We start from the raw sequence: 14,859 nt of genomic DNA, 5'->3' as shown, positions 1-14,859 counted from the left end.
TTAGGGCTCCAGCAAGGGGAAGACAGACCAGGTTTCTCCAGTGGGGCAAATACAAATCTCTCCCCTGCTTGAGGACTGTAATCAGTCACCCTGGAAACCAAAAAAGCACTTACAGGCATTTTGAGAGTTTAAAACTGTTAAAGGGTAGCAGAGCTCTTCCACTGTCAGGACTAAGAATTATCCAACCAACATACAGACAAGGAGAGGACAATGGCAAGAGGAAATGGGCCACTTTACTGAGACCAGCGTGATGCTCAATGTTTAGAATGCTGCTTTCCTCCTGTGGAAGATGAAAAGAAAGTACAAAAAGAGGGGGGTAGACTTTTAAGTACACACTATCAACTCAAGCCACCCAGCTGTTTAAGCTCTTCCTGTTATGCAACCACCAAAGGCAATTTCTAACTCTAGATGAGTTCACAGTTCTAAAACTGTTCTTTGAGTCTGACCGATTTAACACATCCCACAGATTTAAAAGGGGCCAGAGTGGCCTAAAATCTTATAGCCTTTACTTAAGCTTTTTTTGGGGACAATGCGCTCCATAATTTCAGAGACCTGATGTACAATGGTAATCCCTACGGTTCTCAATCACCTTTTCAGTTTCCTGTTGAACAAACTTCAAAGAAGAAATATCCAAGAAGGAAGAAGGCTTATTTGAGCAAATCAGGTGCACGCGCTGTAGAAGTTTAAGTTTGATTACATGACACAATGTCTAATAGTCGACAGACTGCGCTATTAATAATAAACTATCAAAAGGTTGAATCTGATTTTGATAAATTATTTCTTGCCATTACCCCACTACACTTCCTTACTGGAGAGTTAACATCTACTGTAAGACTAGACCTGTTCAAATAGGTCAGTTGCCATCAAACCAATAACATGTCTCCTGAGCCAACCCTTCTATATCAAGGAAGCAGAAATAAAGTCAAAAACACCTCAAGCCTTATAAAAGGAAACAAATTGAACATCCTATTTCCAGACCTCCCTGCCGATTACTCAGACTGCCCGTTCTGAGGGGGGATGGGAGAGTCTCACCATGCACATAACGCAAGACACAATCGAAATCTCAATAACCAAAACAAAGGCAAAAATTGCAACTGACAATTAATTAAACAAAAAAAAAATGCAGATTACAGCTTTCTGCCATTTAAGTATGAAAGAGTAGAAAAACATAAAGACGCTAGGCAAATTCAACTCCATACCAACTCCGAACCTCCCCACCAAAGGCTACAATACAGACTTTATGAACAAGGGGATCCAGAGGGTAAAAGGACAGAATATGGGGAAATGGGAAAGGTATAATCACTGTCATTTGGATTGAAAAACAACTGAGCTAGAAAGTCATAACATAATCAAACCTAGCCAGATAGGATTCAAACAGCAAAGGCGCTCACCAGATGAAGTGTTCGATATATAGAGTCACCGGACTTGTCATTGTTTTCAATCCTGGGCTTGCGCTTTATTTTCCACAGTGCAGACATCATCAGGAATGTATTCTCATGGTAATTAATTCTACCACCTGACGTGTTCAGCACGGAGACAGAAGTTTCTTAAAATATTCCCAGAGCACCAAACGCCTCCTAGCTCCGAAGAGAGCATCCTCTCATATGGACGTCCCATGCTGGTTTTCCCATGAAAATCTATGGCCACGTCTCAACGCAGCAAGGACAGCGACGGTGCAACCCCAGAGCTGCACTCGTTTCCCACCATTGCCCTCTGGGAAGCTGTCAAAAGGCTAAACTGTGGACCAGAACTCAGGCTTTGATTTCACCTGGCTAAACAACAAAAGTTCCAAAAAGGGAGAGCTGAAACTGGCAAGAAAACAAAGCACTGAATGCCTCCCGGGATGCAAGCGTCTCGGCCCTGCAGTCCGAGATCAGCTGATTGGCCAGCATCCTGCACTGCACAGGAATACTAAACCTGCCTGGCTCCGACGACTTTCAAGGCATTCCACACTGAGTCAGGAGCAGGCAACTAAAAAAAAGTTTGGTGTGTGCGTGTGTGTGTTTTTAACGTTGATAGTTTCACATTGTTCCACTCATGCTTTGTTATAAAAGCAGACATTTCTGAGACAAAAACAATATGGATTAGAAAGAAAAAAAGTCATTCTTAATGGAAATGTCCTGAAAATTATTCTCATACATTTGCTAAATGGAAAACAAAATCACAGCTGCCAGGAGGCCTGGAATGCATGACACATGACCGCGCTGCCCTGAAGCTAATTAGCATTCATTTCCAGAAACAAGAGTTTTCAATGAGAAGCAGAGAAAAAAGTAGCCAGCGGTGATGAGCTTTCTGAGGTTGTCACCCACAGTCACAGGAGAAAGGAGGCGGCTCAGAAACAGAAAGGCTGCTAGACTGTCCCTGCAGTGTGATGTTCCCCCGCCCCACCCTAGTGGCTGTGACATTCCAGTACCACCACGCTCAACAACAAGCATACAATTATTTACTTGCTCAATTCTAAAAGGCCACACATAGCAAAAACTGCTATTCAATACAAGTGAAAAGCACAGAACTCCAACATGCTTTTTCTTTATCCTGACCAATATTATGCAAAACAGCCCATTTAGAAAGAAACCAAGAACATTAAACAAAATCAACAGCTCTAACATATTCAGCTGGAATAAAAAGTGATTATTTGTTTCTGTTTGTTTAGTTATTTACATATTTACATCTCTACACTCAGCCTGGTGCATTCAGACAAGGCTAAATCATGCTTCCAAGTTTAGACAGCTAATGATTTCAAAATTAATTTTCAGTTTATTCTCAAGAAAATTTCACACATATAGGAGATGCATCAAAAAATATTTAGCCTTAATCAAGAAACTTAAGGTGTTTGCTTGCTCTAACTTTAAATCATAAAAAGAGACACACAGAAATATTAAGCATTAGGAAAAAATTTAAGTGGTTTATGGCTGTATATATAAATGGCCTACAGCACCACTAATAAATTAATGCCTTCTTTTTATGAAGCCTGGTATTTAACACCAGATGTTAACAGTCTGGACACAAAGTAGTTTTAACATAGCCATTAACAACACAAGACCTGGAGCAAACTGGGCTTGCATCCTGGTTTTGTCATTACAGAGCTGTGTGACCTTCAGCAAGTCGCTTAACCTCTCTGTTCTAGTGCCCTCATCTATAAAATAGGGCAAATAATAGTATCTCTCTCAAGGGTGTTATAAGGCTAAGATGAATTTATATAGAACAGTACTTAACATATACAAGCCCTTAAATAAGTATCACTTCTCATTTATTATTACTAACACACAGTAGAACCCAGTCACCAAGAACTGCTCATTTAAGCTTTTTGTGTTCAAATATCTTAAGAGAGAAATTTAATTGACCAAAGGTTATTTTAGCTAACTAATTTGGGTTGCATAACAAACTTTCAAATAAAGAAGATGAAGTCTGAATCAAAGCAAAATTAGGAAGTATTTCGGACACACAGTGCTCCCCATATCCAACCTAGCAGAATGAAATACCAGCTTATGGCTTGAATGCAGTCTACTGCATGATCTTCAAAAATATTCAAATCACCACCCAAACTTCTTAATCTTTTTTTTTTTTTTTTTTTTGAGATGGAGTCCCACTCTGTCTCCCAGGCTGGAGTGCAGTGGCGCAATCTCGGCTCACTGCAACCTCCGTCTCCCAGGTTCAAGCAATTCTCCTGCCTCAGCCTCCCGAGTAGCTTGTCAATAATTTTGAGAAAATTCTGTCCCTTTTTAGAAAGCCCACTAAGAATTTCTACAAGAAAATCTTCGAACAGCACCATCTATTTCTGTATTTGACCCTTTGTGTTCCAGATAAGTTCATGAGCCTTGTTCTCTGGAAAAAGAACCGTGGAGTTAGAGTGACACATGGGACCAGTCAGCAAAGCCCTGGAGCCTCTTCCGTCCCCTCCACACCAGACTCTCACATTATACAGGACTCTGTGTATGACCTCATGACTCACATATATTTAACACGGAAACGATCTCTCTCAAAATCCACAAGGAGATGAGAACACTGACTATTACGGTAAAGTAAAAAGGATCCAATCATTTTGGATCCAATACTTTTTAAGTGTTCAGAAATAAATGTTTTAGATACAGGAAAAATTGCTGTTTGCCTAAATCCAGTTAGAAATTGAAAATTAATATTTTTAGTTCCCATAATATAGTAACTTAATAGATACCCTTCAAATTGTCTTACATCAGTATAGAAATATCTGTTTCTCCTGAGGACAACTGACCGATCCCACAAAAGTAAGTGGGTAAAAGAAATGTAAGGATCACCTAAATAAAAAGTAACTTTAAGCAGTTGGTTTTTAAAATTTGCCTTAAAAGGAAACACCTGCATTTCCAATGATCTGCTTTTTAATTAACAACCAACAACATAATGCCTTTCAGTCTATAAATATTAATGTTGCTTTCAAATAATGTTGCTTTTATATTGTGCCCAACTTAAAAAGACACTGAGAATGAAGATCCTACAGTCAGGAAAGAGAAACAAATATGGATAAAAGACACTGAAGAATCAAATATGTGCACACAAGAAAGTCCTACAGAATATACACATACAGAGGGAATCAAAACAGGAAATGTACAAATGTAGGTTTTCAAAATAATAGTTTATGTTTGAAAAGCATTTTTCAGTTATCAATGTGCTTTCTCACAGTATTTGACCCACCCTAAAATCCAATCTCCAAGCAAAGGCAAGAATCACCCTAAATTTGCAGATAAGAAAACAAAGGTATAAAGTTACATGATTTGCTTAGGTTAAGTGACTAGTAAGTGTCAAGCAAAAAATTGAGATCGCAGAGGAATGTAAATATCTCAACAACATTATAGAAAAAGATAAGTATAGAACCATAATCACATGCAATTGCTTTTTGGGGGGGAGGGGGCATGTCTTTGGATTCAGGTAACACAGAGATTTTAAGTTGGGTTGTGTTGTGAAGACTGCGGTGAAAAGAGGCTGCTGACCCATGGAGCACTTTATGAAGTGGAATAGACGCAGGATAAATTACGGGCAACGATTTCAGTGTCTTGCACCAAAGAGTCAGAAGAAGAACCTTCTTACTATGTTCAACTAAGGGAAAGTGTATTTGGATTAATTTTAAAATACGGTTTCTTTCCCTTTAACATAAAAGTTGCTCACTTTTAACAAGAGCTGAATGCAGGTGATTCAAAAGGAGTTCATTACAGAAACCCTAAGTAGCAAGAAAGCATAGCTGACTGAATCTCACATACTTTGGATGCTGTTTCATCCTACACAAATGAAGATGTAATAAGGAAATGGCATAAAATTATGGCATTCACTGGGAGCTCCAGCAGCGGCAGAAATTAAAGAAAAGGGATTTTATTTCATTACGAGTAATTTCTGCCCTATATTCTCACATACAGGTTTGTTACCAAGGCTGTAATTTGGATTTCATATCCCGCTATTCAGCAACATCTCAGAAGTAAAAACACTTCATCCATGGAGAGGCCTGGTAACCACCTACAGCTGCGTAGGTGACGTTGTCAGCTGTGATTCTTCAGTGGTTCAAGGCATGGGATGTGAAAATGAAAATCTCTCACCTTGCTGCTATGATCAGTCTCATCTGAGGATTCCAAGTCTGGCCCCTCGGTCTCCTCTGGAGCGGTCTCAGCACTGCTGCCCTGCTCACTGCAGAGGCTGTGCCCTGTCACATGAAATCAGAAGAAAATGTGGGTCAACATGGATAGTAATTGCTTAAAAGCCAACCCTGTGTGAGGGGGACAAAGAATCCCGCTCATGACGTGTACACATACTGTAAGACCCTCCAAGTACAAGCTCCATCACCTTGGCTCAATCAAATTCAAATGATAGTTGTTACTGTTAGAACTAGTATTATTACTTTATATTTTTCATAATAAATAATAATTGTGGATTGAATGTCTTTGTCTCCCCCCATATAAATTTTTATGTGGAAGACCTACCCCCATTGTAATAGTAGTTAGAAGAGGGATGTCTGGGAAATAATTAAGTTTAGATGAGGTCATAAGGGTGAGGTCCCCATGGATGAGATTAGTGTCCTTGTAAGAAGAGAGAGAAACCAGAGTTCGTTCTCTCTCCACCATGTGATGACACAGTAAGAAGGCAGCTGTCTGTAAGCCAGGAAAAGAGCCCTCATCAGGCAACTGAATTGGTTAGTACCCAGATGATGGGGAATCCCAGGTTCTAAAACCATAAGCAATAAATGACTGTTGCTTAAGCCACTCAATTTACGGTATTTTGTTATAGCAGCCTAAGCTAAGACAATAATAGTTTATAATAAAAGAATACATATATAATATACTAAAAAATTAACTGGTTTTGTTGATTTTACAAGTAGCAAATTGATTAATTAATTCATTAATTACTAAAATAAATAAGCCATACTGAGAACAGTACAACCAAAAAAATGACTGTCCCACATCCATTACCTGAAAAATCCTGCAACATCTGTTTTTGCCAAGTCTGGCAAACTATAAACATCTTATAGTACCTGCTCTTCCCATGATATTCTGTGCGAAAGTGCAAGCAACTTTCCTCCTTTGCTATTTACTGAGTGCCTACCACAGTGGTTCTCTACAGTGGTTCTCCACACTGAGAAGAGAATGTGAGGATCACTTTCCCCTGGGGTGTTTCTCAAACTGACGGAACATCTGGATCCCCAGGGGAATATGTTAAATGCAGATTCCCATTCAGTAGGCATGGGGTTGGGCCTAAGATTCTGCATGTCTTACCAGCTCCGAATGATACTAATCAAAACTGCAGGTCCATGGGCCACACTTGGAATAGAAAAACTCTAGAACATCAAAAACTTTCTCTAGTTGCAGCTAAGAAGACAGTAGTTTGAGTACCACTGTCCTACAATATGAGGCACTGGATCATGGACTAGAGCACTATCAATATAACCAGACAAGAGAGAAGGAAAGAGAAGAAATGGGAGCAGAAGGAGCCTCTGATGCTTTAGATGAAAGATTCAGTCTGCAAAGTGGCTGCCTTGCTCCAATGACACCATTACAGCCATAAGCTGCTTGGCAACACTTTCTATTCAGGTCCACACTGGCCAGGAAAGTTAGGGAGGAAGTGGGCCTCTGAGCAAACCTGGCACCCATGCTGCCTCCTACTGTCCCTTTCTTCTCTGGAATGAAGCACCAACTAAGTGAGTGTACCCTGAATGGCTTAGAGGTTTCTGTCTGTTTCCCCACCTTTTGGCTCTGGCTCTTGGATTTTCTTGTGTTTCTTTTCATTATTCGATCACTCATTACTTGCTCTTAAGGTGGTAGTGGTCAAAGAAGGAAGCTCAGTTAACTTGGCAGATATCATCTATGTCAACTGTTATTGCCAAAGCAAAAGTGCTTGAATATTTTGCACAGGGGCAATGACCTAGGTACAAGTATTCATCCCTGATCTGGAACAGCTGACCAGCTCGTCTGGGAACACAATGGCAACAGCACTGAGTGCTCTGATCACAGGAACGACAGCATCCTCAGTGCGATGTCCACAGCAGCCAGGAGGCACGACGGACAGGGGCCCCCTTCACACTGTGGTCTGCAGAATCACAACCTCCTGGAGTTGAACAACCCATAGACTGTGCAGAGAAATGCTGCAACACTGCACATCCCATTGCTCACAATGCCTAGGATAGCTGATGCTCATTAAATAGTGGGAAAGGAAATAAAAGGATTTTCCTTTGTTTTTGGTTTTGAGACGGAGTTTCACTCTTGTCACTCAGGCTGGAGTGCAGTGGTGCAATCTCAGCTCACTTCAACCTCTGCGTCCTGGGTTCAAGTGATTCTCTTGCCTCAGCCTCCCGAGTAGCTGGGATTACAGGCGCCCACCACCATGTCCAGCTAACTTTTGTATTTTTAGTAGAGACAGGGTTTCACCATGTTGGTAAGGCTGGTCTTGAACTCCTGAATCCGCCCACCTCGGCCTCCCAAAGTGCTGGGATTACAGGCATAAGCTACAGTGCCTGGTTGGATTTTCATTTTTAATAATACTGAGAGCCAGGTTTCCTGAAGAGCAAACAAATAAATCTACTTCTACAAAACACTTAGAAATGCTAAATAAAGTAAAACAAATATCTTTTTTAAACAAAGCTGAGCTCCAAAAACTCTCCAAAGCCCAAATGAAAAAGATAAAGTTGATAAAGGAAGGAGGGTAGTGTCCATGCTATGGCAGCCTAAGTATATCCATCAATCCCCAAGTCCTAAAGCAGTGTTTCCCAAAGGGTGTGAGAACCTGTTAGTGTTAGCAGGGTGACAACTCTTTTGGGATAGAATTGTGCACTTGGTAGGGACACTTGGCACTAGGCTCCTTGGCTTCTGAGTACCAAACGATTAGGACTTGACTGCCACTGTGACAATCAAAAATGCACCCACACATTTCCCAACAGCAGCACCACCCAGTTTGAGACCACTGCCCTGGAGCTTTTGGTTTTAACTGTAAGCCCATGATACATGATACAGAAAACAGGGCTTGGGTCAATATAACTTCGGGAGTTAGAAGTGAATTTCCCACATTCATATGGTTCCCCTGAGGGGCGACACCTCTCCGTCTAAAAAGACATAGACTACAAGAAAAAAGTGCTCACTGGTAAAAGAAAAAGAGATGGAAAAAGAAATTCTGCCTATACTTTGGGGTAGGAGAGTGGAAAGGGAACACAGCAGGTTTCTTCCCTGAGATTTTTTTTTTTTTTTTGGGAGACGGATTCTCACTCTGTCACCCAGGCTGGAGTGCAGTGGTGTGATCTCAGTTCACTGCAACCTCCGCCCTCTGGGTTCAAGTGATTCTTCCGCCTCAGCCTCCTGAGTAGCTGGGATTACAGATGCCCATCACCATGTTGGCTAATTTTTGTATATTTAGTAGAAATGGGGTTTTGCCATATTTGCCAGGCTGGTCTTGAACTCCTGACCTCAGGTGATCTGCCCGCCTCAGCCTCCCAAAGTGCTGGGATTACAGGCATGAGCCACAGGGCTTGGCCTGTTCCCTGAGATTCTAGTCATAGGACTGACTTCATGTGTTTGCATTCCAAGGCATCTGGTAGGAGCAAAAACAAATCTACTCTGGAAGATTTCACCCTTAATGATGATATCATAATACCCAGAGATAGAGCTTGGTCAAACAAGGACCCATAATCCCATATTATAAAACACAACAGGCAACGCATCACTACGAGCAAGAAGCAACAGACACAGTAACGGACAAAATCAGACCCCCAAGGAATGATACCGCAATGATCAGATGTAGAATATCAAATAAGTATGCTTAAAATACTTTTTCAAAAGAAGAAGAAAGGGGGCCGGACACGGTGGCTCATGCCTGTAATCCCAGCACTTTTGGGAGGCTGAGGCAGGCGGATCATCTGAGGTCAGGAGTTCAAGACCAGTCTGGCCAACACGGTGAAAATGTCATCTCTACTAAAAATACAAAAATTAGCCGGGGGTGGTGGCACGTGCCTGTAATCCCAGCTACTTGGGAGGCTGAGGCAGGAGAATCGCTTGAACCCGGAAGGCAGAGGTTACAGTGAGTCAAGACTGCACCACTGCACTCCAGCCTGGGAGACAGAGTGAGACTCCATCTCAAAAATAATAATAATAGAACAGAAGAAGAAAGAGATAATTTCAAAAAACACCAAGTAAATTAATAGAAATTTTAGAAATAGAAACTATAACCAATGAAAGGAAATACTCAATAGATGAGACGTAAATTGATGAAATGAGAAAAGACTAGAACATCTATCCGAAGACATTACCTTACTAGAGCTCCTAAAGAAATCTTCAAATGTTAAAACTATCAAAATGGAATTGCATTTTCAGCTAAAATATTACCCAAGAAAGACACTTTAATAAAGACTTTTGAGAAACAAAGAATGAGAAAGTTTACCAAGAACAGAATCTCACTGAAAAAGTTCTCTAAAGGATGTACTTTCAGGTGAGGAAAGAAAGATCTGGTACACAAGTGAAAATGATAAACAGCTGATACACACACAGATAAGTCTTAGTATATACGACAACTCCCCCCCAACTCCCCAAAAAAGGTACTTGGGGGCAAAAAAAAAATACAAACTGCAACTAAAACAATGGTGGAAATGATTATATTTAAAGCCATTTCATAATTTTATGCAAGAGGGAACTAGAAACACTAACTTTGGTTTCTGTTAATAATCATGTTAAAATTTTAAGATCAACCACTAAAAGAACAGAAATAGATTATATAGGTTGAAAGGAGAAAGCAGAATTTATCAATGCAACCTGGAAGAGGACAGGAAAGGAAAAGAGAAACAAGCGAGACAAATTGAGCAAAACAAGATAATAGAAACAAATAAAAATATGTAGATATTCTAAATAAATGTAAGACAGCCTAACATAATACTTAAATTTCATGTTTAGATTATAGAAAAAAACAGTGCAAAACAAAGCCCCAGCTGCATGCTGTATGGAAGTGATAGACTTAAACATAAAAGACACAGAAGATTAAAAGGTTGGAAAACTATATTAGGCAAACATAAAGAAAGTTTCAAAAATGTCAGATACAATCGATTAGTCAGGATACTGAACACGTAAACATCAGTAATTATACAGCTTGATCCATGAATGCGTTTCAAACCTATACCCAAGAAATTGCTGAATATACATTTTCCATAAAAATTAGCAATTTATGCAAATTGGCCACATATCAGGCCACAGTATAAGTTTTAAGCAATACCAAAGAATCTGTATGGATGCAGACCACAATGGCAACATTTTTCTTGGAACTAAATATTTTATGAAAGAAAGAAAGGCCAATAACACTAAAGACAGTTTTAAAAAAGAAAAACAAGATTAGGGGATTTTACCTACCAGATCTCAAAACATATTATAAAATTACAGTAATCTAAAGCAGTGCAGAACAGGCTAACAGAAAAGAGAGCTCAGAAACAGGGCCTCTATCCCATGCAGATGTTCCTCAACTTATGATGGGGTTATGCCCCAATAAACCCATCACAAAGTCAAAAAATCATTAAGTCAAATCATCATACATTGGAGACCATCTGGCCAGGCGTGGTGGTTCACACCTGTAATCCCAGCACTTTGGGAGGCCGAGGCAGGCGGATCATGAGGTCAGGAGTTCGAGACCAGCCTGACCAACATGGTGAAACCCCATCTCCAATAAAAATAGAAAAATTAGCCAGGTGTAGTGGCACACACCTATAATCCCAGCCACTCAGGAGGCTGAGGCAGGAGAATCACTTGAACCCAGGAGACGGAAGTTACAGTGAACTGAGACCGTGCCACTGCACTCCAGCCTGGGCAGCAGAGTGAAATGCCATCTCAAAAACAAACAAACAAAAAAAAGTGGGGGCCATCTGTATATGGAAATGTGAAATACAGCAGTTGTGCCATTGCAGACCAGTAAGAAAGGAATAGAATATTTGATAAATGATGCCAGGACAGTAGCCATATGAAGAAACATAACATTGGATCCCAACTCACACCATTGACAAAAATCAGTACCCGAGATATAAATCAGTATGTGAATAGCCCAAACTGTAAATCTTTTAGAAGAAAATATAGAAGACAGTGTTTATTACTTCAGGAGAGAGAGAGATTTCTTAAACAAGATATAAAGAGTACAAACCATGTAAGATTGAAAATTCAGATTTTGCTGAAATTAAACACTTTTGTTTGTAAAAAGGCACCATAAATACAAGAAGACATGTTACAGACTAAAAAAGTTATCTTCAATACATATAACTAGCAAAATATTAACATCTAAAATATAAAAGAACTCCTACAAATCAATAACTGGAGGTGTATCTGATTCTAAAGCATATTTTTTTTTAGCCCCGTATGTCATGTTTTCTACCCTTAACTGAATAAAATGAATTAAAATAGGCAATGCAGTTTGCAGCAGATCATTTGCAAAGATGACAGTGATTATTTATTTCATCTCTTTAAGCACAGGCTTTTGTGTCTATTTTGCCATTCCATGAATTTGGGCTGGTGTTGTGATTTGCTTTGACCAACAGAATGCAACTTAAGAGATAATATGTTGATTATGAGCCAAGGCCTCAAGTGACTTTGCAGTCTCTGATCTTGCCCTGCTGGTAACTCTGAGCCCACCATACAAAGAAATCTCAAGCTAGCCTCCAATGAGAGACCCCAAGCAAAGGAGGCCCAGCTGTCTAGTCACCACACGTGGGAGTGAGATAGGCCATCTTAAACCCTCCAGCCCCAGTCAAGCCACTGGATCACAGAGCCACATGAGTGACTCCAGGGAAGATCAGCAGAACAACCAACCAGCTGAGCCCAGCCCAAACTGCTGAGCCACAGAACAGTGAGTAAGTTTGTTGCGTGGTAGGAGATAACCAGTAAGTGATTAGGGAGAATTTCATGATACAAGAAAGCCAGAAACGCAGGAGTTGACAGTGGTACACCTCAAGGAAGCTGAGGAGAGACACTAGCATGGCAGGAAGAGGGAATTCAAGTGGGAAAGGCCATTGTTCTGACTCCCATACTTTAGGGCCTTCTCTAAACACTCCCAGCTTAAGAAGTGTAGACAACACCATTGTCAAGTTTTTTTTTTTTTTTTTTTTTTTTTTAATCCCATACAAACAGAATTTAGCCACTTCCTATTCTAGCTTCCTCTGTACTACTCACAACAGTAGTAGGCAAGAGGCTTTCCCCTAATGATAGAAATTGAAGGAATTATCTTCTTTGTTCTGGACATTCCCGTCCCCACCTACTTACCAGGAAACAATGCACGACAGCTCTGCTACCAGTCAGTGAGAGAAGACTGAAGATAAGGCTTGGCGGTGGCCAAAGAAGCAGCCAGAGCAAGCAGAATGCCCGTCCATATTTCGGTACCGAGCACATGGCCAGGCATGCAGCAGGGGCGCAGGGGAGAGGGAAGAGGGCTCAATCTAGAGAGACAAAGCCTCAGGGAATGAAGAAGCCCAGAGCAGGACTGCGGACCCTCTCAGACAGGGTCCATAGGCCAAGTCAAAAGCCTCTACAGGGCCGGGCGCAGTGGCTCCCAACTGTAATCCCAAACTCCTGAAAGGCTAGAGAAGTAGGATCGCTTGAGTCCAGGAGTTCAAGGCTGCAGTGAACCATGATTGTGACACTGCACTCCAGCCTGGGTGACAGAGTGAAACCCCAATTCTACTTGAAAGAAAAAAAAAAAAAAACTGTGGTAATGCTGTAAATAAAATTCATTGTTGTGAACAGGTAAAATCAATGCTTTGCCTTTTAAGTTACTTCCATTAATAGTATTTTTGTTACTGTGAAAATGTTTGCAATCAGTACCTCCCACACACCATTAGCAGGACAGACAACGAGGAGATTTGGGAAAGTACAAACATATTACTGTAAGTTTACGTTGAGATTTACCTTTCATTTACCCAGATTAGACACATCTACTTTGGCTTCGTTCAAGTCCATGTGAGACTTAAGCTTAAAGGAGGAAGAAAAAATATTCTGGCCTCGTGAGATGTCTTAACACTGTGTTTTAAGCAGATCCTCCAATTCAAACACTGACAAAGAGAAACAATTATAACACTACACTTTTAAAAAGTCTTTTAAATGCCTGAGTTTAAATCCCTGATGGAAAAAGAACGACCGGGGGTGGGGGCAAAAGAAAGCTTAGACACTGTCTATAAAGATATTTAGCTGGAACTCAACCGTTAGGATATAATTTTATTTTGCGTTTCAGTCATTTTACTGTTATAAGATTTTAAGAATTCCATATAAGCACCCATAATAAGATCAGCATAAATGCTCACCCGTCCAACAAAGCTAAAAAACAAACCAAAATAAAGAGAGAAAAGAGAGAGAGAAAAAGAAAGAGAAAGAAAGAAAGAAAGAAAGAAAGAAAGAAAGAAAGAAAGAAAGAAAGAAAGAAAGAAAGAAAGAAAGAAAGAGAGAGAGAGAGAAAGGAACGTTACAACTTGAACTTGGTAGACAAATAATAACTTCTTTTTAATCAAATGTCACAAAATCTCAGTCTTTGTTTCCTATAGAGAGAAATTCAAAAATCCGTAAAAACTTACTAATCCTGTTAGCTTGTTGTGAAAGTCAAATATAAAGTACATTAATAATCTTTAAAAATATCAAAATAGAGCATCTCAGTCTCCGAAACATGTTTTTCTCACACGCAGGATTTGACGGTGTCATCAGTCAAATCTCACTGGAAGTTACCCCGCCCCCAGCCCTAGCAGGGCCCACCCAAGCAGGCCATGTGCTGTGTGACAAGAAGCACAGCAGGCCGACAGTTTACCAGGTGCCCATGGCTCCAAATGTTATCGACAAACAAACAGAGGACCATGTGCTGCCCGGGTATCTGTGAGACTTCAGAGAACCTGAAGCCCTGGACCATATTTGTTTGTGGGAAGAGAAATCTGTGCAGTTCCTCTTCCTTTGCTGCCCCTCCCTGCCGCCTGACTGTCTTTGGTTTTCAGAATCGAGCTCCAGGCCATCTCCATGGAACATCAGACCAAAATAGAACCTCACACTTCACGGGTACTGCACAGAGGCACGTCCCGCCCACGCAGACCAAGCGGCTGTCCGTGCTCAGCGCTTGGCAATTCCTCGCTCTGAAGCAAGGTGCCTTCGACTTTCACGGCTATCACAGAGGCCTTTCCTGTTCAACAAACGCTGTTTAATCTACTTCCTGCAGGAGGGACATTGGTCTGGAGTGCAGAGCACAGGCTTCCACTTGGCATCAGACAGACACGCCTGAGGTTTATCAAAGGGTCTGACTCTCCAACTCCAGCGCCGGCCCTAATTGCCTTTAACATGCCATGGGCCTGCTGTTAGCCACACGCACTGGGCTTTCTCCAACACAGTAGCAGGAATAGCCATTTTTTGAACAAGAAGCAGCAGT

At 40.8% G+C, this 14,859-nt stretch overlaps 1 protein-coding gene across 29 annotated transcripts in view; it reads right to left on the bottom strand.

Annotated features, from left to right (window-relative positions):
• TIAM1 (TIAM Rac1 associated GEF 1) overlaps window positions 1-14,859 on the bottom strand; it is a 441,123-nt gene that overhangs the window by 41,210 nt on the left and 385,054 nt on the right. For 27 of the 29 annotated variants that reach the window (XM_045389226.2, XM_074034149.1, XM_065541421.1 and 24 more), the window contains one exon: window positions 5,562-5,665. In XM_045389226.2, the coding sequence (XP_045245161.2) occupies window positions 5,562-5,665 (104 nt within the window). Of the gene's footprint in view, window positions 1-1,391; window positions 1,834-5,561; window positions 5,666-14,859 lie in introns of those variants that run through there. The other 2 variants (XM_045389233.2, XM_045389234.2) reach the window with 1 other exon arrangement.

This window comes from Macaca fascicularis, chromosome 3 (genome assembly GCF_037993035.2).
Source record: "Macaca fascicularis isolate 582-1 chromosome 3, T2T-MFA8v1.1".
NCBI lineage: Eukaryota > Metazoa > Chordata > Mammalia > Primates > Cercopithecidae > Macaca > Macaca fascicularis.
Note: the sequence above shows the minus strand (reverse complement) of the source record. Positions and strands in the feature narration are given on the sequence as shown.